General features: G+C 36.2%; 1 protein-coding gene across 2 annotated transcripts in view; it reads right to left on the bottom strand.

The window, feature by feature from the left end:
* The window catches only part of CEP120 (centrosomal protein 120), a 116,883-nt gene extending 90,620 nt beyond the window's left edge, over positions 1–26,263 (bottom strand). The window contains exons 1-3 of one of the 2 annotated variants that reach the window (XM_074205950.1): positions 26,141–26,263; positions 16,032–16,188; positions 4,090–4,204 (exon numbers count right to left, since the gene is read on the bottom strand). In XM_074205950.1, coding sequence (XP_074062051.1) covers positions 4,090–4,204; positions 16,032–16,188; positions 26,141–26,189 — 321 coding nt within the window. In that variant the 5' untranslated portion in view covers positions 26,190–26,263. Of the gene's footprint in view, positions 1–4,089; positions 4,205–16,031; positions 16,189–25,822; positions 25,999–26,140 lie in introns of those variants that run through there. The other variant, XM_074205951.1, reaches the window with a different exon arrangement.
* Between the last annotated feature and the right edge of the window lie 978 nt (positions 26,264–27,241).

Genomic DNA, 27,241 nt, shown 5'->3' with positions numbered 1-27,241 from the left:
TAGAGTCTCTCAAATGATACCCATAGTCTCTCTGAAGAAATCTGCCACAATTTACACAATTCAGCTCTTCATTCATAAAAATCAAATCAAAGAAGCCTGCTGGTTGTCCAAAGTAAAATGTAGGAAGTTGGATAGTGCATAGTCCTGGTCAACAAATCCATAGATCTATGTCAGCATTAGCACTTCACAATTAGTTGGAACCAGGACTGATTAAAAGGAAAAAGTGAGGATTTGATAAATTGAAACAACACTTTCAATTATCCCTCCACATGAAACAAAATGCCACCTTTTTCAAAGGAATATTCTGGTTTTGTTATATAGCTGTCAATCATGGAATGAAACATTCTTTGTTGTTTTTTTTTGGGGGGGGGGGTTGGTTTTTGCAAGGCAATGGGGTTAAGTGACTTGTCCAAGTCAGACAGTTGGGTAATTATTAAGTGTCTGAGGTCAGATTTTAACTCGGGTCCTCCTGACTCAGGGCCACTTTTCTATCTGCTGCACCACTAAGATGCCCTGTGCTACACTCTTTGCAGAAGAATATCATCTTTGGTTTGCTCTGAGAACTCAAAGTGATACAAAAATCTATCACCCAAGAGAAGCTTGACTATAAAAGGAGATAGGCTGGTCAAAGAAAAATAAGACATCCTATGTGTTGAAGCTAGAACAAGGCTGCTATCCTGTTGGAAGGACTTCCTGTTAAAGAAGATATTGACAAGAGTTACACAAGATGAAAAAAGATGAGTTAGTACATAGTTAAGTATTGAATAAATGTTTTCTGAATAAATTTATTCTGATATTACCAACCCACTGAAGTAGTAAAGCAACAACACAGCACGTTGCTCCAGCAAGTTGCAAATCCTTTCCAGTTAAGACACTAATTCTGCTAACCAAATTCTGAATGTTCCACAAATAACTTCTTAGGGATTTCACTTTGCAACTCTAATTTCCCATTTGTATCCATCACTAACCACAATATATGAAAAAATTTAAATTGTTTCTAAAGGCTCCCAAGTGTTTATTAAGTGAAAGGTACTATGTTAGGGAAAGACAATACAACAAAGACAAACATGAAACAGTCCCAGTCCTCTGGTTTATTTTCTAATGAGGGGGAGATGACATCTGTACAGAGAAGTGAAAATAATATAATCTAAAGATTCTGGGATCAGATCTAGATGAAAAAGGATCATAAAAGTCATCTAGTCCAATCCATTCATTTTGGAGAAAAGGAAAGAAGACTAACAAGTGAGATACTGGGAAAGAGAATGAGTAAGGGCAGAGCAGAGCCTTGGGGGAAAAAAAACTAAATATTCTAAGATGCAAAAAATGAATCCCAAGTCTGGAAGAGTCTGGGTAAGAAAGGCACAGAAATGAGACATGGAATGACTAGATCAGAAAATAGTTGAGGAGCTAGTAGGTAGAATTGGCTGAAATGCAGAGTGAAGAAAGAGAAGTAATGTGAATTAATCTAGGAAAATAGCTTTAAGTTAAATTGTGAAGAGCTTTAAATGTTAAGCCTGAAGAGTCTATGGTTTATCTTCAGGTAGCAGGGAACTAGTGAAGCATTTGAACAGTGAAATTTTATAATCAGACCAGTATTTTACAGGATTATTTCAGCATGTATGCAAAAGATGAATGAGAGGAAGGATGGAATAGAAGGAAGGAGACCAATTAAAAGACTAATAGAATAGGTGAGAGGTGATGAAGTTCTAAACTAAGACAGGAGGGATGCAAATGACAAAGAAAGGAATGAAATCAAGAAATAGTGGAGAGACGAGAGGGATGGTCAAAGGACATATTTAGCAACTACCTGGATAGAGAATAAAAGAAAAAGAAGAATTAAGGTTGAATCCAACAATGAGAACTTGACTGGAAGGATCAGGATTTCTAGAACAGAAACAGAAAAATCTAGAGGGATGGGGTTTAGAAGAAACAGTTAAGTTCTATATTGAACTTGCCAACTGAAGATTTTTCTTCCCAGAATTATAGTGAAAGAAACACTCTAAATAAAACTGAAATTAATTCTTTACAATTCTTTTATAGTGGTTGGAGTAAGAAAGAGGAAACAGGAATATGGAGCAGCTTTTCACTTTTGGAAAGAGTACCACGAAAAAAAGTTAGGAAAAAACTAAATGGTAAGAAAGCAACAAACGCAGCTAGACTTGGGGTCAGAAAACTGTCAGTTAAAATCCCACTTCTAATGTTTTCTTGTTGTGTGATATTAGCAAGTCACTTCATCTCTTGAAACTATTTAGCCAACTCAACCTATATTTAAACAAACTGAAAAACATGGAATGGATAACAGGATACAACACTGACATAGATTATCACTATTTCCTATATAAGTTAGATCAATTTAAAACAATCACCAAAGGAAGGAGCATAAGGAGCATAAAAGGGACTTGAAATTCAATTGGACAAGTATTTACTAAGTATCCACTATGTTCAAGGCACTGTTCTAGATGGGGAGGGAGAATACAAAGGCAAAATGAAAAACATACCCTCAACTCAAGGAGCTTATACTCTACTAGACACTGCCTCAATCAGCAACCCTTGACTTCTTTGATCTTTTTCCTTATTTGCAAAATTGGGATAACAATAATAATACTCTCAAGGATGTTGTGAGAAAAACACTTTCTTAAAGTACTCTATAAAGGGAATATTTGAAATATTGATTGGTAAACTGCTAAATGCTAAATTTAATGGAATATTATTAGACTATAAGCAACAGATATGAAGAATTGAAAGAAGCAAAGGGACAAATGTAAACTGATATGGAATGAAGTAAACAGGAAAACAATATATCCACAACTGATTCACAATGACTACAAGAATAAGGGCATAAATGATACAGAAGGATAAGAAGGATGTATATGAAGAGAATGAGTTTTCACTGCACCTTAATAGGTAATAATCATCATGGCCAAATTTGACTACAGAGAAGAATTGAGAACATGTACCTCCAACCCCTTTTTACAGTGTTAAACACTATTCAATGATCAATGTGTTTACTGGTTTCTTTTTTCTCTTTAAATCCTTAATAGAATAGGTGGGACATTAAATAGTCTGGAAAAATATATTCAGAAATGAAGTCGATGCAAAAGCAAAAAGCTCACTAAAAATATTTTTGGAGAAATAATTGGCAAACTGAATGATTTATATTTGACTTTAGAAAAGTTCTATTCCAAATCATTTGCTCAGATAGTCAAGTCTAAACTGGTATGACTACCTACCTATCTACCTAGCTCTATCTCTTTATGTATATGTGTGTGTAAATGTGTATATGTATACATGTAGATAAATATACAAATATATATACAACATATATATGTTCATATGCATATGCACTTACAGGTACAATGCACACATGCCTAAAGATAAATTCATATAAACACACACCTGTGTGTGTGTGTGTGTGTGTGTGTGTGTGTGTGTGTGTGTATCTGCTTATCAGAATACAGGTTATATTCCTCAGATAAAATATACCATCCTTAAAGACAGGGACTGTTGAATTTTGCCTTTGTATTTTTGGCATGCAACAAATGTTTAATTAGAAAATATCAAGAAAAAACTTTGGACAATTTAAGAAAGAGCCATATGCAGCTGAATTCAGGACATGGTATCTGTCTTGGGTAAGACCACTTCCAGCTATTTTTACATTTATTCCCATTTAAAAAGTGACAATGAATGGGGCGGCTAGGTGGCACAGTGGATAGAGCATGGGCCCTGGAGTCAGGAGTACCTGAGTTCAATGTGGCTTCAGACATTTAAATAATTACCTAGCTGTGTGGCCTTGGGCAAGCCACTTAACTCCATTTACCTTGCAAAAACCTAAAAAAAAGTGACAATGACATTTCCTACAAATAAAGCAACTATTATTAACATCATAAAAAGTACAGAAGTTCAAAAGTGGACAAACAAGCAGGAAACTAATGATACTCACATGTTACATTTCATATATACTTTTTAAAAAAATGAACAGTACAATATATCATGTGTCAAATACAATTCTGTTTTCAGTTCTAAGAATATGTAAAATGATCATTTGTTGATGTTTAAGTTTATTTAAAAAAAACTTTAAAAGAGCAATACCTGCTTTGTTTCTTGGGCAGTTCTCAAGTCTAGAACAATGTACCCAATGGACTCTTTAGCTGTAGACACAGAATCCAAAGCAAAACACTGGAGCTTGATAGGTGTGCGCTGTAACCTACAATATATAACAGATTTATAGAAAATTAAACAAAGTTACAAATTGTTGGTTAACATTCATTATGCTTCCACTATAATAATAAAAGGCAATTATTTACTATCTATTTGTCCACTGACCAAATATCATTTCTTATTAGCTATATCAAATAAATAAAATCCTCACTATTGTCTATATAGTTTGGAGGAATGAAAACGTTTGTTTCAATATAGCATTTGAAACTCACAATGAATTCTTCAAAATGTTCAAACTAAGCAAAAAATATAAAAAGAGTATTTGCAACTCTCTGATCTTTAAGAACTGTTTAACATCCATTAAAAGAAAGGACAAATGGGTACTTTGAATATTGTATAAAATTTTTTATCTGGGTTTTGTTACCATATAATATAGCCTTCATTTATAGAATTGTACTAATTTTTATATTATTCTTTGGTTTACTCTGTATCATTTCACAGATCTTTGCACAGTTCTTTGAATTCTTCCTATCTGTCATTCCATCAAATCAATAACTATCTGTAACAGTCACATACCTCAATTTTTTCAACCATTCCTCCACTGTTGGTCAAATAGTTTATTTCCAAATTTCTGCTATTTCAAATAGTGGTTCTATGAATATTTTCAGACAAATGAAATCTTTTTTTCTTTTTTTGCCACCATTAATGAGAAGTTGATTATTAATAAACTAGACAATGAGATCTCAGAGTCAAGAGATATATCAAATTTTAACTTTTCTAAGGTAAATTCAAAATACATTCCCAATATGATTGACAAATTTACAGCTCCACTAGCAGTGAAATTAGTGTTTATCCCCCCCCCCCCGAAATCTCAGAAAACATTGTCTGAACACCCAGCCAACAAGAATAATTGTTTCTTGTAACACTGAAAATGTCAGTCATGGAGAAAGCCCAAAGATCAACCCCTGGGCTTTTGAGCAACTAATCTACATGAAAGCTGACTCTCTAGTTAGCATACCTAAGGGTGGATTTAAATAAAAGGGACTGGGATACCCTAGTTAGTTTGATAATATTCAGGTCAAGTTTCCTGAAAAGGCAATCTCATCTCAGGGAGCAGTCAGCAATCACTCCAGGCAACTAGAGCTAAATCTAATGAATCTCATGTACTAAAGTTCTTACAATTAGAACTCAAGTCCTCCATGGATAACTACCTCTTTTTTCACTTAATGGGTCTGTCCTCCATCTATAAATCTCAGCATTCCACTACTATGGCATATGGTTTGGGGCAGTGATTCAGTATTTTTTTGGGGGGGGAGCAAGGTAATGGGGTTAAGTGGCTTGCCCAAGGCCACACAGCTAGGTAATTAAGTGTCTGAGGACAGATTTGAACTCAGGTACTCCTGATCCCAGGGCCAGTGCTCTATCCAATGTACCACCTAGCTGCCCCTTCGGTATTTCTTTTAAGAATGCTCATCATGAATGCTCATCAAGATTTTTTCACTTCAACTAACAATACACATGTCCAGTTGAACAAAGTTGCAATGAGCATCATTACAATGCTTAGGTGGTTATCTTCACAAAATTTCTGAGCAGGAGAGAACACCTCAGTGGCTACCAATTTATACTTCTAGTCCTACCCTCTGAGGTCAGATAAAGGTACAATTTCTCTTTCACACACAGTCTTTCAAGTACTTAAAGATATTTAATCACCACTGATGCTCTGCCAATGTTGTTCAAATGAGTCACATACAGCATGAACTCCAGGTCCTTGACTACTTTGATTTTTTTCTTTCCAAAATGTAGTGTATAGAACTGAACTTAACATTCTAGATATGAAGAAGGGCAGAGTACAACTGGATTATCACCTCCTTATTCTTGAAACTACAGAGGATAAGATATGACAACTAGAGCAATGTTTTTTTCCTAGCTGCAAATAGTATAAAGGGGAATAACAGCTATATCAATTAAACAAAATGAATTTATTATAAACACAGTGCTAAATACATACAAATAAAAAGTTAAAAGTTTTTTGACCTCAAGGAGCTCATGGATGAATCACTATGTACCATAAATAGGTATACACAAGATCATTAAAGAAATGGATAGAAAGCCTTGGTGAAGAAAGCATAAGCAGCAGGGGAGTCTGAGAATGGCACTTGAGCTGAGTCCTGAAACAATTCAAGATTTCTAAAAAGTAGAAGTGAAGGTTATTCACAAAGTTAGAAGATAGAGCATTATTTGTTAGAGAAACATAGTTGCTTGGATCATGGATAATATTTTTAAAAGATCAGAAAAACAGAAATGATCAGTTTACAAAGAACATTAAATGGCAAACAATTTATTTTTGATCCCAGAAATAATAGGAAGCCAATGGAGTTGATTAAACAGGGAAGAGGGAGCAGAAGGTGATAATGGGCAGATATGCTTTAAGAAAAAAATTTCACAGCTGTGTGGAGCTAGAGAAAAAAACTGGGGCAAGGAGACTAATTAGAGGACTGCCGTAATAGTCCAGGAAAGATATAATCAAAGTGGGAATTTGGTCAATGGTTGTGTTGTGGAAAGAATGAGATATACCCAAGATATTTTGTGGAAAAACAAAAGATTTGGCAATTGTTTGGATATCTATATATTTCACTTACTGATTTATAATTTATTGTGGAATAGGGTATAAGATAATAATCAAAACCCATTTTTCACCAGCCTGCATTCCCACTGACCCCATTAATCTGGCACATATTGACACTACATAAATGTAGTGTCTTTCAAAGAGAGAGATTACTCAATGCTTTATTAGATAAACTAAGGAAGGATAAAACAGAAAAGGTACTGGGTTTTGCCCGCCTGTGTGACTTTGGGCAGGTCCTTTAGCCACTCTAGACCTTAGTCTCCTTATCTAAAAAATAAGGGATTGCCCAGATAATTTCCAGGGTTTTTTTTTTCCCTGACTTTAAATCTCTAATCTCAAGATTTAAAGCATTCAACTATAAATCATTATGGATGTATGCCAATAAAAAAAAATCAACTACAACACTAACACTAATGCAATATATCCAAAAAATTATTCATTACTGGCCAAGTTGAATTTTAATACATTGAATACAAGGATAATTCAACAATAAAAATTCTTTTACTCACGTTAGCAACAAAAATAACTAAAACACATGCTTATATAATTGGTTATGTTTGTTAAAATTCTAAAAAACACCCTTCCTTAAATTAAAATGAACACACATCACTCAGTGCTTAAATGACTAAAACCATGAGTAAGCATTAGTTCAAATGGAAAATCAATGTAAGTTTTTTTAAGTAATAACAAGAATGAAGCTAGGGTTCATGGTAATGTGATAAAAATAATACTCTAATTTACAGACCTGATGTTATATCAAATTAGGAAGGAGAATGTTTTATAGAATCAGATAAAATAATAAGATAGAAAAACATAATTAAGACTATATGGGGGGGGCAGAGCCAAGATGGTGACATGAAGGGATCCAGTCTTAGGAGCTCTCTGATAAAAACTCTTAAACTAAGGACTCTAACTAAACTTTCGAGAGACAGAACCCACAAAGGGACCCAGTGAGGCAGTTCTCCTACTCAAGGTAACCTGGAAAAGAGCAGAAAGGCTCTACTCCCCAGGGCCGGAGGGGCGGCCTGCCAGAGGGGTGGCCCGCCAGAGCCAAAGAACTTCAGCTTCCTGGAGGCAGCCCCAGGGCGCTGGGAGCCTCAGCTCACAGCAGCAGGGTGTCTCCTGAACTGCACCCTGGGGGAGCACCAGCACAAAGTGGGGGAACATCTGGGGACCTCTACCAGAGCAAGCACATGGAGCTCAGGGCACACAGCCAGCAGCCTGGTCTTTGGGCAGCCCAGACCCTGAAACAGAGGCAGGTGGAGCCAGTAAGCAGGAGCCCCCAGGGCATGAGCCCATTAAGCTGAGGGAGGGGAGTGAAGAAAAACTGCAGAGCTCTGTCCTCTGCCTCTGGAACAGGACTCTGGGGCTCTAACCATATTCAGATCCTGATCCCAGTCTAGGCCCCCCCCCATAGAACAACAGGGGCCCCCCACCTCGGCCCCATGGCAGAGGGGCACTTATGGTCATTCACAGACCAGGAGGAACCTCACACACTGAGACCCTTGTGGGAGTGTCCCAAAAGCTCAGGAAGCACCCCCATAAAACAGGATTAGGCTGGGAAAATGAACAAAGAAACAAAAGGAAGACCACTGAGAAATATTTTGCAAATGAGCCCAAGAAGGATCAAAATACTCAGTCTGAAGATGAGGAAGCACAAGCTCCTGCATCTAAAGACTCCAAGAAAAACAGAAATTGGGCTCAGGCTATGATAGAGCTCAAAAAAGACTTTGAAGATCAAATGAGGGAGTTAGAAGAAAAACTGGGAAAAGAAAGGAGATGCAGGAAAAACATGAAAATGAAGTCAGCAGCTTAGTCAAGGAAATCCAAAAAAATGCTGAAGAAAATAGCATGTTAAAAAACAGCTTAGGTCAAATGGATAAAACAGTTCAAAAAGTTATGGAGGAGAAGAATGCTTTAAAAAGCAAAATTGGCCAGATGGAAAAAGAGATAAGAAAACTCTCTGAGGATAATAAATCCTTCAGACAAAGAATAGAATTCAGGGAGATTGATGAACTTACCAGAAATCAGGAATCAATACTTCAAAACCAAAAAAATGAAAAATTAGAAGAAAATGTGAAATATCTTATTGAAAAAACAACTGATATGGAAAACAGACTTAGGAAAGATAATTTCAAAATTATTGGAATACCTTAAAGTCATGATCAGGAAAAGAGCCTTGACATCATTTTCAAAGAATTACTATAGGAAAATTGCCCTGATATTCTAGAAGCAGAGGGCAAAATAGAAATGGAGAGAGTCCAACGATCCCCCCCACCCCGAGAAAGAGATCCCAAAAAACCAACCCCCAGGAATATTATAGCCAAGTTCCAGAACTCCCAAGTCAAAGAGAAAATATTACAAGCAGCCAGAAGGACACAGTTCAAATATCGTGGAGCTGCAGTCAGGATCACACAGGACTTAGCAGCAGCTACATTGGAAGCTCGTAGGGCTTGGAATACAATATACCGGAAGGCAAAAGAGCTTAGAATGCAGCCAAGAATGAACTACCTAGCAAGGCTGAATGTCCTCTTTCAGGGAAAAAGATGGACTTTCAATGAACCAGGGGAATTTCAAAGGTTCCTTTTGGAATGGCCAGAGCTGAACAGAAGGTTTGATCTTCAGATACAGGACTCAGGTGAAGCATGGAGATTGGAGGAGAGGGGGGAAATATGAGGGTCTTAATGAGGATGAACTGCATGTATAGAAAAATGACACTGATAATATTCATATGAACCATCTCAGTTAATAGAGCAGGTAGAGGGAGCTTTTGTAGTTGAAGCACAGGAGAAAGCTGAATTTGAAGATAAAATATGGTGTAAAAATGGAGTCAATAAGAAAAAAAGGGAAATGGAATGGGAGAAAGAAAAAGGAGAGGGGGAATAGTCCAAGATATTTCACATAATAAGATTTTTTTTAATTAAAATGAGCTATTGCAATGACATGGAAGGGGGGAGGCAAGGGGCAATGAGGGAACCTTTGCTCTCATTAGGGATGGCTAGGAGAGGAAACAGCAAATATACTCAATGGGGTATAGACAACTGGAGTAAGAAGGAGGGGGGAGCAGGGGGAAGGGGTGCGGATGTGAATAAAGGAGGAGAGGATGGACCATGGGGGGACAGTGGTCAGATATAACACATTTTCTTTTTTTACTTCTTGCAAGGAGCTGGGATTGGATGGCCTGCCCAGGACCATAGGGCCAGGTGGATGCTGGGCCTCAGGGGTGGTATGGGGGCTCAGGGCTTCTTGGCCCCAGGACCAGGGATCTGTCTGCTGCACCACTCAGCGACCCTACAGCAGAGTCAGAGTGAAAGGAGAGAGAAAATACAGTACATGGTAGTGGAGAAATAAGAAAGGAGGGAGTTGCGATCAGCAATGGCAACCTTGGAAAAATATGGAAGTAACTCCCTCCTTTCTTTCTTCTTTCTTTTTTGTTATTATTATTTGGGGGAGGGTGCAGGGCAAGTGGGGCTGGGTGGCCTGCCTGGGGCCACATAGCAGGGTGATCATTGGGTGTCTGGGGCCGGATTCGGACCTGGGTGCTCCTGGCTCAAGGGCCAATGCTCTGTCTGCCACCCAGCCACCCCTACTATTATTACTATTTTATTTTATTTTGGGTGGTTTTTTTTCTTCTTTTTGGTTTTTGCAGGGCAGTGGGGATTGGGTGGCTTGCATGTCACATGGCTGGGTGATTACTGGGTTTATGAGGCTGGATATGGACTCGGGTGCTCGTGGCTCCAGGGCTGGTGCTTCGTCCATTGCACCACCTGGCCATACCTACAATTATTACTATTATTTTTTTTTATTTTAATTTTTTTCTCCCCCCTTTACTTTTTTGCCCAAGCAAGTCTATCTATATTCATGGGGGGAGGAGTATTTTGTTTACTTGTAAACAAGTATATTTTATTAATGTAAAGAAAAACATTTGTACAAAATGAGAATAAAAAAATAAATTTAAAAAGACTATATGGGAGGGGGCAGGGCAGCTATGTGGTGCAGTGGATAGAGCACCACCCCAAGAGTCAGGAGGACCTGAGTTCAAATTTGGCCTCAAGCACTTAATAATCACCTAGCTGTGTGACCCTGGGCAAGTCACTTAACCCCTTGCAAAAAAAAAGACTATTTAGAGAAATACTTTTAAAAGTAAGAACAAAAGATATTTGGCATTACTAAATCTCAAGGTACATTATAAACCATTAATTATCAAAATTATTCAAAACTAAATAGAAAGCAGAAAAATGGATCAATTCAGTGGAATAATCAAAAGAAAATGTACACAGCAGAACTGTTTTTGAGAATCCAACACAAAGTACTGTAGAAAGAAAGTTTTATTTAGTTAAAAGTATTTTAACTGTTTATGCTAATAAATAAAGGTGAAAGATAAGAGTATTTAATTTGGGGAAAAGCTAGCAGTCAAGTTTGGCTGAAGACAAAGTTTGTGAAGGGAAAGGATATAAAAAGTAGGCAGGAGCCAAGGTAGGTCTTTAAATATTATGCTAATAAGTTGGTATTTCCTTTGCTATCAATGAAGAACTACGGACAGGGGTATCCAAGTAAATCTTTAACACCCAGCTATTTTGGTGGGAGGTAAGGGGGGATAAATATATGTACTACTCTTAATCTGCATTATTAATATTTTCTCTATTAATTTCCTAGGTCTAGATAATTAACAATAAATCAAGTCCTGTTTTCTGAGTTGGAAATGCTCAGACTAAAAATTTAAGTCTGCTTTGTAAGAACTAGTTAACTCTTGCACACCAGGAGTTATGGAAAGTTTCTGAATACTTGAATGTCTTGGTCAGACTCTTAAGATCTTCTTAGCAGATAATGTCACAGTTGATCAATCTGAGGAGTGGAGAATGGAAGCTATGAGTATTTTCTGAGTTATCTTTCTTTGTCATAATAGGACCTAAGATTTTTCTAATCCTTTGATTAGCTCCCTCTTTTAGAGTATCTTGACACTTAGTTTCTCAGCATATGCAAAATTCTATTCCAGTAAATGCCTATGTTTGGTTTTGTCTAGCTATGCTTCCTGGCATTGTTATCCTTAATACAATTTCTATTATCCCATTCAGCATATCAGGTGCTATATCAGAATCCAAATATATTGCCAATGAAGTGAAAAAGGAATTTAGAGAGAGAGAGAGAGAGAGAGAGAGAGACAGAGAGAGAGAGAGAATGAGAATGATTTTATTAATTTGGATCTCTTGCTAAGGTTTCGGTAAAATTGTTTTTCTTCCACTGCTTGATTTTTCATAAGTATATTTACTTCCATTATCCTCTTCCATAAGATTTATAAGTGAATTTATATTCTAAACCAGGGGTGTCCAACATTTTACTCTTTTGGGCTACGTTATCCAACAAAAATCCCTTAAAGACTACATACAGAATACCACTCATGAATAAAATCCCCTCCCCCATGAATACCCTTTAATGCCTTATCTCTGTACTTCCCAAAGACATCAAATTTGCTAGTGAAAGTTCTAGGTTCCATTGGAATTTCCTTGCTTCAGTGGCTGATTTACATTGGCTAAACTTTTTTTAAAAATGATGACGCTCCTTTTCATGTCTGTTCTCTTATTCATTCTTCTTTCCCAGTTTTTTCCTTCCTCTTATTTAAGAGATTAGGTTGAATTTACCTCAGCTGGGTGCCTAATATACTTTCATTCTGAAAGTTCTGTTTTTCAGGCTGGCATAAAGCTGATTGCTATTAGTAGGTGTACAGACAGCTGATTTGAAAATTCCCCACATCAATAATCAATAGTTTTCCTAACTGTTAAAATATAACAAATTTAATTTTTTAAAAATGTTGTTTGAAATTTGCCAAGCCTGGTGTCTTCATGTTTAATATTAGACATATCTTCTCTGTAGTCTGCAAGTCTTTGCTCTCTCCTTTCTAACACTTGGATTATTTTTCCAAAAAAACTTTTTAGGCCATCATCCCCACTTCTCACTTTTGCACTTAAGTCACCTAGTACAGTATATCAAAGTATATGGCAATTCAATTTTGGAAGTCTAGGATTTCTCTGTCTGCTTATTTTTTGCAAGAGATGTCAATATATCAGGTGCAATTATTTTCATTATGGCAATAGGGGAAGAAGAGAAAATTAATTTTATTTGAAGGTGGCTTACTGATTTAATTAGAAACTGCAGTAAAAAAATTTAGCTAATAGTTTCAGTAAGGACTAGGATACAAAGAAATCCCAAAATATAATAAGTATTTTTATATAGTACCAGCAAAATCCAGGGGGAAGAGAAAGCAGAAAGCATTCCATTTAATTTAATGACAAAATGCATTAAATGTCTGGTAGTAATATAAACTGAAAGAGAACTATGAAAACATTTTCAGAGCCAATATCTGAATCAGGAGATAGATAATTCAGTATTCACGGCTAAGGGACAGTGACATCCTATCAATGAATAATGTAGCAACTCAAATTAAAACACTGATAAATAGCTTTACCAGTCAAATTATCAAGAAAATACTTTATAAAATAAACCAAAATAAGAACCATGTTCATTCATATGGCAGGACAACAATATCTACACAAGTGTTTTTTTTAAAGCATTAAAACATCATTGGAGTATCATATTAAAAATCATAATAGATCAGTGGAATAGATTAGATAAATAAGAACAAACCTAAATAACAGTATATAAATTAAATAAACTCAGGCATACAAACTATTGTAAGGGACTCTCTATGATAAGCTGCTGGAAAAACAGGAAAGCAATTTAATGGATTTAACATATGATCTTACACCATCAGTTAGTTAAAATTAGAGGAAAAGAAGTTAAACTTTGCACAACTTTGTGGTAATAATTTATAATTGATCAAGACCTATAAAACTTACAAAGTGAGTCTAGAGCTGTAGCTTTTCAATGCTTAGAGATGATAAAATACAAATTCAGTAGCCACATTACAGCAACCTTCTATTTTCCAATCATATTTCAGACCTCTTCCCTTCACAAACTCTCTCTTTGGCAAACCAGAGACTATCATCTGTTTTCCTAAAGCAATTTCCATTGCCTGAAATGTATTCCCCTCCTTCTCTCTGCCTATCAGAATCCTTGTCTTCTTTCAAAGCTTACTTCAAGTGTCATCCACTGTGAAGTGTTCTCTTTCCTTGTTTATTCACGTTTATTTTTACATATATACATATACATATACACACACATATGTATATGTATATGTATATATATATATATACACACACACACACACATAAAGTGTTCCCTCCTAACTCCCAAGAGAATATAATACTAGCAAAGTGCCTTATATACAGTAGGTGCTCAATTTAACAGTACACTGTTAAGAGTCACCTGAATTAGAATTTTTTTATTATTAACTAGGGTAATTTTTTTGGTTCATTTCAATACATTGTTCCTTGAAAAACATGGTAGTTAGATCATTCAGTATCTATGCTGCCTTTAATGATGGTTTCCCTGCATACTTTCTTAATCCTATTTTTTTATCTAAATCAAAAATGTAAACTTTGGATTTTTTGGATTTTCTTTTCATCAGCACAAATAAGATACGGTTTTCTTTTTAACAGTCCAGTATCATATTTTGTTCTTAGACACAGAATGCTTCTCACTGTGCTTCTACCCCCACAACAGAAAAGTTTCTCTTATTTTGTTACAATTCCATCTTAAAGTACCTCACTTTACTCTTCCATTTATACCAAGACAGATCCCAGGATTCTATTTTTACTGAAATTTCTTTTTAATCATTCCCTACCTGGTGCCAAGACAATTGTGGTTGAAGAATAGGCTCATTCCTCCTCACCACCTTGTTTGATTATCTTTCATTATGGGAACCAATTTTCAAGAAACATTTCACTTTCTTTTGAATAGTACATAATAAAACAGATATTTACAAGGTTGCCTTAAGCATTAAAAAACACTTTAAATACAATTATCTAATCTGAAACTAAGAACCCAGTCTCTGAGAAAGGTAATACAGAGAGTTATCACCCTTTTAAAAATGAACAGAAGGGGCAGCTAGGTGGCGCATTGAATAGAGCACCAGCCTTGGAGTCAGGAGTACCTGGGTTCAAATCCGACCTCAGACACTTAATAATTACCTAGCCATGTGGCCTTGGGCAAGCCACTTAACCCCATTGCCTTGAAAAATCTGAAGAAAAAAAAATGAACAGAAAAGTTAAGTAATTTATCTCTATCAAAGTCAGAATTCCATGCCAGTTCAAATCATGCCTCCAACTCAATAGCTTTGGAACTTAAACTCTCTGGGTGTCAGTTCCATTAAAGGAAGGAGTTGGATTATATGGCCTCTTAGGGTCATTCCTATTTCTAAAGCTCAGCTCACTTTGGAGTTCTAAATCTATAAGCTTAATAATCTTCCTCACTCTACCCATTAAACCACAATTCATTTTTTAATTTCTTATTAGATTAATACTATGAATTAAGATTTGGTGTCTTCTGATATTCTCTCTTTGACATTAAAGTTCTGCAATTTGGTGACTAATTTTCCAAACGGGTTAAGTTTGAAGTTCTTCTACATTGGCATTCTCTAGATTCTATCAAACTGGAATTAGCCCTTTTCCCTACAATACTTACAGATAATTTTCCTAAGCAAATTCCTGGAATATAGAATACAGACTTCTTCTATACTATGTTTTCCACTATCTTTTTCTACATTGTCCTCTCATGTTCCTCTTCTTGAATTTTCCCTTTAGCAATCTCATTTCCAATTTATAGATGCTAGATCTTCCTTTCTATCTCTTAATATAATTTTAAACTATTCTGTAGGTGTTGTAGTAAGTCCTTTCTCTTTTCCAGAGGTGAACTGTGGCTTTGTTTTTTTCATTCTGGAAATTTTTTCTCAGGTTTTTATACTTCCTAGCTGTTAGTCATCATACTAGGCTCTTTTTTTGGTTTATTCATTCGTTTCATTCTATTAGTTCTCCTGTGAAAATTTCTTTCCATTATCATTTTATTTTACTTTACTTTGTCACAGTTTTGAAGGAGTATCGGGAGCTGGGCTTAATCATGACCACTTATTCTGCCACCTTTTTCTTCTAGCTCTAAAATTTTATCATTCTACACAATCTAATTTTACCTAAGGCACATCTTCATAACAAAATCAAAATGTTTATTATTTCATATGTCACAGTTAATTACATTTGATTAAGAAAGTTTAAATATATTGTTTTGTAGACCCAAAGAGAAAAATAAGTAGAAAATATTAAAGCAATTTTAGGTAGATCTTAGTATTAATAGTCACCTGTGCTGATGAAGTGCTTTTCTATCTATTTCCCAAGCTAATTCAGTGGCGAATTCTGGGTGGTCAGTATGGTCCACAGGATCAGTAGCCAACTGTTCTCCATCAAACTTTGCTTCTACTATAAGCATATGTTTTGAACGCTTAGGAAAATGACGCCCTGAAAAAAATAAGGCTTCATATTAATTGTACATACATAAAAATCACTTTAGTCAAATTATAGTTGAAGATTTAATTCAGAAAAATATAGATATATGAAAAATGACAGTACTGAATTTTCATAAAGATGAGCATTTTATTTAAACAGTTCTTCAAATCAAAGGATTGACAGATTTTTGAATACGCTATAAACCAGAAGCTCTCATTTAAATTTGCAAACAATTCTGAAACCTTTTCAAATTAAAATTTTAAAATATGAGCAAGCCAAGTTTACAGGAAACTTTTCTTTTCTGACACTACCACCACTTTAGGGTACACCCTCCAGAGTTATTTGATCCTAGAAGAAAGTACCAGAGGGGTTACAAAGGTGAAGTATGGGATGACTCCCACATGAGGAGTCTAGGATAACTCATACACTGCAAGTCCAAAGAGTCAAGGGACATTTCTCTTTCATCTGAAACCTTCCAAATGTGTTATCTCCCCAATAGAATGTGAAATGCTTGTGATCAAGAATGGTCTTACTTTGGACATTTAATGAAATGGAAGAATTCCAAAAATTTCTGATGAAAAGACCAGAGCTAAACAGAAAATTTGGACATCAAACAGGAGGTTCAAGAGACACATGAAAAGGTAAAAAAAGGGGGGGGGCAGTAAAAGGAAAAAAAAATGCAATCCAGCAAGTTGAAACTGGCTATATCGCAGCATGGGGGGGGGGGGGAAGATTCTCATAAACTTTGAGAAATGTAACTCTAACAGAGAGAATACACCTAGCCATGGACATTCATGACCTATCCATGAGACTACTATCTAATGGGATGTAACTGGCTTTAACCCCACTTGGGAGAAAGACTCTAATTACTCTCAGGAATTTTGACTCTATTTGATAGAATATACAGAACTATGAGGGACAGACACTCAGAATTTTCTATGACTTAGATAGAATGATCTAAAAAAAATAACACTACCTCCCTAAAAAGGGGGACAGGAAAGAGATGGGAGGAGGGAGGGGATTGAATGGGGTAAATCTCATTACACTAAGAGGTACAAAAAAAACCTATGGTAATAGTGGGGAAGAAGGGAGCAGAGGAGAAACACCTGAATCTTCTTCTCATCAGACTTGGCTTAAAGTCAACCTACACATACTCAGTTAACTTATAAAACATCTAACCTTTCAAGTATTAAAAGGGGAAAAGGGGAGGGGGGACAGAGAAAGGGAAGGGGAGTGGGGGAAATAACAAAAGGAAGGGAAGGGAAAGGGAAAAAAGGGAAAGAGGAAAGAAAGGGGAGGGTGTGATATAGGAGGGCAAACACACTGAAGGGGGTGGTATTCAGAAACAAAAGACTGGGGAATATGGATAAAAGGGGGGGAAGGGGGGAAAATACAAACAGAGGGAAGATAACACTGAGGGCAAAAAAGAATTAGTAATCATAACCTTGAATGTGAATGGGATGAACTCTCCCTTAAAACATAAGCAAATAGCAGAGTGAATTAAAAACCAGAATCCTATAATATGCTGCTTACAAGAAACTCATTTGAAGCAGAGAGATACACATAGAGGAAAGGTAAAAGGTTGGAGCAAAATATATTTTGCTTCAGCTGAAGCAAAAAAAAAGCAGGGGTAGCAATCCTTATCTCAGACAAAGCAGCAGCAAAAATAGATAGCATTAAAAGAGATAAGGAAGGAAACTTTATCCTCCTAAAAGGTACAATAGATAATAGTCATTTCAATATTGAATATATATGCACCCAGTGGGAAAGCACCCAACTTCTTACAGGAGAAACTGAAAGAACTACAGGAAGATATAGACAGCAAAACTCTACTAGTGGGAGACCTCAACCTCCCACTATCAGATCTAGATAAATCAAATCATAAAACAAACAAGAAAGAAATTAGGGAGGTAAATAGATTGTTAGAAAAATTAGATATGGTAGACTTATGGAGGAAACTGAATGGGGATAGAAAGGAATATACCTTTTTCTCTGCAGTACATGGAACTTATACAAAAACTGACCATGTACTAAGACATAAAAACCTAATGATCAACTGCAGAAAGGCAGAAATAGTGAATACATCTTTCTCAGATCACAATACAATAAAAGTCATATGCAATACTGAGCCAAGGAGATATAGACCCAGAACAAATTGGAAACTGAATAACCTCATTTTGAAAAATGCGTGGACCTAAAAACAAATTATAGAATTAACCATTTTATCCTAGATAATGATAATAATGAAACAACATACCAAAACCTATGGGATTCATTCAAAGCAACAGTCAGGGGATATATTGTAGCTCTAAATGCTTATATGAATAAATTGGAGAAAGAGGAAATCAATGAACTAAACATGAAACTAAAAAAATTAGAGAAAGAACAAATCAAAAATCCCCAATTAAATATCAAATTAGAAATTCTAAAAATGAAAGGAGAAATTAATAAAACTGAAAGCAAAAAAAACTATTGAATTAATAAATAAAACCAAAAGTTGGTATTATAAAAAAAAACAAAAAAATTGATAAACCTCTGGTCAATTTGATTAAAAAAAAGAAAACCAAATTGCTAGTATCATAAATGAAAAAGCTGAACTCACCACCAATGAGGAGGAAATTAAGAAATAATTCAAAATTATTTTGCCCAACTCTATGCCAATAAATTTGATAATATAAGTGAAATGGATGAATATTTACAAAAATATAAGTTGCCCAGGTTAAATGAAGAAGAGATTAAATACCTAAACAACCCTATCTCAGAAAAAGAAATTCAACAAGCCATTACTAAACTCCCCCCAGAAAAATATCCAGGGCCTGATGGATTCACAAGTGAATTCTACCAAACATTTAAGGAACAATTGGTCCCAATCCTATATAAACTCTTTGGAAAAATAGGGAAAAATGGAACTCTGCCTAACTCTTTCTATGAAACCAATATGGTACTGTTACCTAAACCAGGAAGAGTTAAAAACAGAAAGAAAATTATAGACCTATTTCCCTGATGAATATAGATACAAAAATCCTAATTAAAATCTTAGCAAAACGATTACAACAAGTCATCACTAGGGTAATACATTATGATCAAGTAGGATTTATTCCAGGAATGCAAGGTTGGTTCAATATTAGGAAAACTGTTAGTATATTCAATTAGATCAACAACAACAAACCTATCAGAAACCATATGATCATATTAATAGATGCTGAAAAAGCTTTTGAAAAAAATACAGCATCCATTCCTATTAAAAACACTAGAGTGTAGGAATAAATGGACTGTTCCTTGGAATAATTAACAGTATCTATCTGAAACCATCAACAAGCATTCTATTCAATGGGGAGAGGCTAGAGGCATTCCCAATAAGATCAGGGGTGAAACAAGGGTGCCCATTATCACCACTACTATTCAATATTGTATTAGAAATGTTAGCATCAGCAATTAGAGAAGAAAAAGAAATTGAAGGAATTAGAACTGGGAAGGAAGAGACAAAACTCTCACTCTTTGCAGATGACATGATGGTCTACCTAGAGAATCCCAAGAAATCATCTAAAAAAAACTACTGGAAACAATTAGCAATTTTTGCCAAGTTGCAGGTTATAAAATAAACCCTCATAAATCCTCAACTTTTCTACATATGTCTAGCAAGAAACAGCAGGAAGAGCTAGAAAGAGAAATCCCATTCAAAGTAACCTCAGACAATATAAAATATTTGGGAGTCTATTTGCCAAGACAGACTCAGAATCTTTTTGAAAACAATTATAAAACATTTCTCACACAAATTAAATCAGATTTAAATAACTGGGCAAATAGCAACTGCTCATGGATAGGTAGAGCTAATATAATAAAAACGACAATTCTACGAAAACTAAACTATCTGTTTAGTGCCCTACCAATCAAAATTCCAAAAAATTACTTTAATGAGTTAGAAAAAATTGTAAGTAAATTCATATGGAGAAATAAAAAGTCAAGAATTGCCAGGAGCTTAATGAAAAAAAGTGCAAAAGAAGGTGGCTTAGTCCTACCAGATCTAAAATTATATTATAAAGCATCAGTCATCAAAACTGTTTGGTATTGGCTAAGAAATAGAGTGGTGGACCAGTGGAATAGACTAGGTGTAAAAGCAGGAGATGATTATAGTAATCTGCTGTTTGATAAACCCAAAGAGTCTGGCCATTGGGATAAAAACTCCCTCTTTGATAAAAATTGCTGGGATAATTGGAAGTTAGTATGGAAGAAACTTAGATTAGACCAGCACCTCACACCCTTTACCAAGATAAGATCCAAATGGTTACAGGACATAGACATAAAAAACAATACTATAAGCAAATTAGAAGATCAAGGACTAGTCTACCTGTCAGATCTGTCAGACCTGTCAGAACAATTTATGACTAAGGAAGAGATGGAGAACATCACCAAAAACCAATTAGATGATTTCGATTACATTAAATTAAAAAGCTTTTGCACAGAGAAAACCAATGTAAATAAGATCAAAAGAAATGTAATAAATTGGGAAACAATCTTTATAATTGATGATTCTGACAAAGGACTCATTTCTAAAATATACAGAGAACTGAGTCATATTTTTAAAACAAAAAGCCATTCCCCAATTGACAAATGGTCAAACGATATGCAAAGGCAATTTACAGATGAAGAGATCAAAGTAATCCATAGCCATATGAAAAAATGCTCTAAATCATTAATTATTAGAGAAATGCAAATTAAAGCTTCTCTGAGGTGCCACCTCACACCTCTCAGATTGGCCAGTATGACCAGGAAGGATAATGATCATTGTTGGAAGGGACGTTGGAAATTTGGGACACTATTACACTGTTGGTGGAGCTGTGAACTCATCCAACCTTTCTGGAGAGCTATTTGGAACTATGCCCAAAGGGCAACAAAAATGAGCATACCCTTTGATCCAACAATACCACTACTGGGTCTATACCCTGAAGAGATGAGGAAAAAGGATAAAAACATTACTTGTACAAAAATATTTATAGCAGCCCTGTTTATGGTGGCAAAGAATTGGAAATCCAGTAAATGTCCTTCAATTGGGGAATGGCTTAGCAAACTGTGGTATATGAATGTCATGGAACACTATTGTTCTATTAGAAACCAAGAGGGATGGGATTTCAGGGAAACCTGCAGGGATTTGCATGAACTGATGCTGAGTGAGATGAGCAGAACCAGAAAAACACTGTACACCCTAAAAGCAACATGGGAGTGATGTTCAACCTTGAAGGACTTGCTCATTCCATCAGTGCAACAATCAAGAACAATTTTGGACTGTCTGCAAAGGAGAGTACCATCTGCATCCAGAGAAGGAGCTGTGGAGTTTGAACAAAGTACAAGGACTATTCCCCTTAATTTAGAAAAAAAAACAGATATCTTATTGTCTGATCTTGTTACCTCTTAGACTTCTCTTTAAGTATATGATTTCTCTCTCATCACACCGAATTTGGATCAAGGTACAACATGGAAACAAAGTAAAGACTGACAGAGTGCTTTCTGTGGGGGGTGGGGAAGCAAGTTTGGGGGGAAATTGTAATACTCAAATAATATCTTTAATAAAAATAAATTTAAAAAAAGAATGGTCTTACTTTTCAGTTTGTATATCCACTGCTTAGCACAGAGCTTTAAATATAGTTAAGTAATCAATAAATGCTGTTTTCATTCATTCAATCAGGCTCCCTGATTTGCTTGAAACTTCTCTACAAGGAAACAAATCAGCTTTAAACTGCTAAATTCAATGCTCTTTTCTCCTTATCTTTATATCTCATTATATTGCTAATTGGTTCTCTACAGCTGTCAACACTTTCCAAAAACACTTTCTACCAGTCATTCTTTCCTGCCCTGAATTTTGTTACAGTGCTCTTCATTCTCCTCCTGACTACTCCTTCACTGAAACATTCTCCCGAGTCCTATGTCCACTAAGATTCACAGGCCCTTGTCTGTTTGATTTCTATATTCTCAGCTAGATGGATAGAGCACCAGTCCTGGAGTCAGGAAGACCTGAGTTCAAATTTAGCCTCTGACACTTGACACTTAAAAGAGCTGTGTGACCTTGGGCAAGTCACTTAACCCTGATTGCCTCACATCTAGAGCAGTCTCCAATCGTCCAGAATCCTATCTGGCCAGATGGTGCTGGCAGTGAAAGTGTGGCTGGTGACTTAACCCAGTACCCCTTAATCAAACCCAATTCATTTGCTTGTCAAGGTATCACTTCCCTGATGTCATGGTCTTCTTTGAGAAGGAAGAACAAACATCATCATATTCTCATTTGATATCATGGGTATGTATCATCTCTCAAACATATAAAAATACAGATACTATTTTTCTCTTAAACTCCAATATCACATTACCAATACCAGACATCTGTCTGGAAATCTGTACCTAGATTCTAATCATCACCAACTCAAAAAGATCAAAATAAAAATTATTCTCCACAACCCCCATATAACCCAAAACTTCTCCCCATTTCTGACAGCACAATATTTCTAGTCAGTCTTATTGGTTTCCATATCTGGAGTCAACCTTTACTTTTACTTCTTCAATAATCCTATTCAATCACTACTAATTTGATCTGTATAAGTCTCTACTGTAGGTCAGACTTTCATCACAATTTAGGCTCTTGTGATCTCTCACCTACACTATTAAAATTGTTTAACTGGTTTCCCTGTCTAGAATCTTCCTTCACTAAACCATCTTCCATAGTTATCAAACTGATAGTCCTAAAGTACATTTTGCACCATGCCACATACATTCCAACACATTCAAAATTCTTCAGTACATTCCTATTACCCCTCTACTGTAAAATACAAGATCTTCAAAGAGGCAGCTGAAGTCTTTCACAATGTAGCACTTACCTACCTTTCCAGGCTTATTCCATATTACTTTCCATTCTGAATTTTATTCCAAACTACTGTTAACCATTTCCCGTCCATGACATTCTATCACCATCAATAAGCACTCTAAGATTAAGTCATAGCTATAGTTCTCTTTCTCCTATAGTGCCTAGAAAAACAATGAGCAATGAGAATATTTACTGACTAGTTGGTTCAAGGGACAAAAATAATTTGAAGAGGGTATATTTCATAACTTTGAATTAAAAAATGCCCTCTTTTTTTATATACAATTAAAATTATCCTTGATCTAATACTCTGTAACTGGAAATTGGTCTTTCCTTTCAAATTTTCATTGACTTGAAACGCTTGTTTCCATTTTTTTCTCCAGAAGCATCCCCTCATAATTTTTAAAATTTCTACACAGCAATACATCTTGCCAAAAAAAAATCAAATACATAAGAAAAATATTTTTAAATCTCCCAAATTCTCCACATAATCTTGAAAAGAGTGATCCCATCAACTGTTGAACTGACCAATAAAATCTACATTTTGCAATGCCTAACACATATAATGCTGGAGAGATGTTAAATAAAACAAACTTAGAAACTATACTGCATAAATATGTAGTTCTTTAAATCATAAGACATTAGATACTCCTGATTAAAACCTATATGGTGGCAGGTAACAGTGGATAGAACCATGATTCTGTAATCAGGAATCCCGGAGAAAGTTTTTTCCCTCATCCCCCTTAAATGTAGTGCCTTCCCCCTCTGTTGATTTATCTTCTATAAGCATATTTGTACACAGATGTCTGACTTGTCACTTGGAAGGCTGGGGCTGCACTTTTACTTTTCTTGGTATTCCCAGCATTTACTTTTTGTTGAACGACTTGAGTTCAAATCCAAACACAAACTTGCTACATGCAAAGTCACTTTTTTCCCTGCCACAGAAATTCCCCTTATTTGTAGATCACTGTAGATTGTTTGTAGATCACTGAGATCACATTTGTAAAGAGCCTTTATAAATAAATATATCATGTCATAAACAACGTAAGTATAATGTAAATTAATATAAATAGATTTATAATATAGACATATTCCACCATAAATAATATAAACCATAAATAATATAAATATAAATAAACATATAGTATAAACAATACGAATATAATACGAATGGATATGTCAGGAATGTAAATATGATATAAATAGATAAATAAACATATAGTATAAACAATACGAATATAATACGAATGGATATGTCAGGAATGTAAATATGATATAAATAGATAAATAAGCATATAGTATAAACAATACGAATATAATACGAATGGATATGTCAGGAATGTAAATATGATATAAATAGATAAATAAGCATATAGTATAAACAATACGAATATAATACGAATGGATATGTCAGGAATGTAAATATGATATAAATAGATAAATAAGCATATAGTATAAACAATACGAATATAATACGAATGGATATGTCAGGAATGTAAATATGATATAAATAGATAAATAAGCATATAGTATAAACAATACGAATATAATACGAATGGATATGTCAGGAATGTAAATATGATATAAATAGATAAAAAAGCATATAGTATAAACAATACGAATATAATACGAATGGATATGTCAGGAATGTAAATATGATATAAATAGATAAATAAGCATATAGTATAAACAATACGAATATAATACGAATGGATATGTCAGGAATGTAAATATGATATAAATAGATAAATAAGCATATAGTATAAACAATACGAATATAATACGAATGGATATGTCAGGAATGTAAATATGATATAAATAGATAAATATGTATCATAAACAATACGAATATAATACGAATAGATATGTCAGGAATGTAAATATGATATAAATAGATAAATAAATATATAGTATAAACAATACGAATATAATACGAATAGATGTCAGGAATATAAATATGATATAAATAGATAAATATGTATCATAAACAATACGAATATAATACGAATAGATATGTCAGGAATGTAAATATGATATAAATAGATAAACATATATTACGAACAATAGGAATATAATACGAATAGATATGTCAAGAATATAAATATGATATAAATAGATAAATAAAAATATAGTATAAACAATACGAATATAATACGAATAGATATGTCAGGAATATAAATGATATAAATGGTTAAATAAACATGTATTATAAACTATACAAATATAATATGAATAGATATGTCAGGAATATAAATATATAAGTAAATAAATATATATTATGAACAATAGAAATATAATATGAATAGATATGTCAAGAATATAAATATGATATAAATAGATAAATAAACATATTATAAACAATATGAATGGATATGTCATGAATATAAATATGATATAAATAGATATGTTATATCATAAATAATATAAACAGCATAGTATATATGAATAATACTAATCAATAGTATAGCTATAAGTATATTAAGTCAAATATAATATACATAGATATATTATAAATAATGTAAATGTAACATAAATATATTACATTATAAGTAATATGACTGTAATGTACATTATAGTAATGGAAATGTAATATTAATAAACATATACATAATATAAACAAACATAAATAATATGAACATAATATAAACAGCTATGTTATAAATATAAACATAATATGAACATATATCATAATGTAAATCTAAGTAAACATGTTATAAATACCATGACTACAAATGGGTACGTTCTATTATAAATGATACAAATGTAATATAAATAAGTGATCAGATCATATTACATTACATTAGAAAGCGCCATACGAAGCCCGGCTTGGGGCGGGCACCGGCGGCGGCAGCAGCAGCAGGTGCCCGGCCCGCGCCCCGCCGGGGGCGTCCCCCCGGGGGCTGCTGCGCACCCTGGGGACGGGGTCTGGCTTCTGGTTTCAAAGTTTCTGAAGCTTCAGGCCTGTTTTCCCCTCAAGGCCCACAGGCGCCCGCAGAAACCCACCCTGTTCCTTTAAAATTTAAAGAGCGGCAGAGGGGCGGGGGGGGGGGGGCTCCTCCCCGCCCCCCCCCCGCCACTGTCCTCGTTAACAAAAGTGGGGGGGCGTGGGGGGCTCACCTTCCAGGATGGACACCACGATCAACAGCTGGTCGGACTTGGAGACCATTTTTGCCGCTGGTTTTCCGAGCAGGAGAAAAGGGTCTCGAGTGCGCGCAGGCCCCGGCGCGGGGCAGACCCCGAGGCCGGCGCCGCGCCCCCGCGCCCGGGCCGGCGGGCCTCGGCGGGCGGCTGCCGCCCCTCGGCGGCCCTGGACCCCCGCTCGCGTCGCGGCCCCGGGCCCGGGCCGCTCCCGCCCGCTCTTTCCGCCGGACGCGCCCGCGGAGGCTGCGGCGCCCGTGGCCGGCTTCCCCCCCGCTATTCAAACCTTCCCGGCGGCCGTCCCGCCTTCTAGCCCGCCGCAGGAGCCGCCGCGCTTCCGCCTAGCAACCGGGCGGCCGGGCCGGGCCTCCCAAGGGGGCGCTGGAGGACCAAGGCAACGGAGAGCCGAGCGGGGAGGCTAGAGCGCCGCGGCCGCCTCCCCCGCCGCCTTCCTCATTGGGCCGCAGTCCGCGACAATGGGGGACGAGGGAGGGAGGGAGGAAACGGGTCGCCAATTATTTCGCAGCTCCCCCTGGTGGGCAGCGGAGGGAACCGCGGCTGGTTTGACCGCTACCCGTTTGCGCAGGCGCACTGAGAAAATCCCTTGTCAAAAGGTTTTTTTTTTTTTTTTTAGTTTCTTATTTTGGTGTTGTCTTCCCTGAAGAGTCCGACGGCAGCCCGGGACGAGGGAAAGAAATTATATGTATTTTTTAAAAATTATAAACCGCGCCTACGCAAAAGTTCTAGGAAATAAAAGAAAATCCCCAGCTCGTCACCCGCCGCCCTTGTGAGTGAGGATAACAGGCTCCTAAACAGAAAGGTTTCGGGGCGGTGCTTCGGCCTCCCCTGGGCTTTTCAGCCTCCCAACTGCCGAGGCCAGATGGTGCACTCCTCCCCCCTCCCCGCCCCGCTTCCCTTCAGCCCCAGTTAGTGCCCGGAGGGGCTCCTACCTCTTCTGTAGATGCGGGGATTGGCGTCTGGCCCGGCGCTCTAGTCTCTTCATAAATAGTGCTGGGGCGGCTCCGAGGCAGTGGATAGAGCACCGGCCCTGGAGTCAGGAGCGCCTGGGTTCAAATCCGG

This window comes from Macrotis lagotis, chromosome X (genome assembly GCF_037893015.1).
Source record: "Macrotis lagotis isolate mMagLag1 chromosome X, bilby.v1.9.chrom.fasta, whole genome shotgun sequence".
NCBI lineage: Eukaryota > Metazoa > Chordata > Mammalia > Peramelemorphia > Peramelidae > Macrotis > Macrotis lagotis.
Note: the sequence above shows the minus strand (reverse complement) of the source record. Positions and strands in the feature narration are given on the sequence as shown.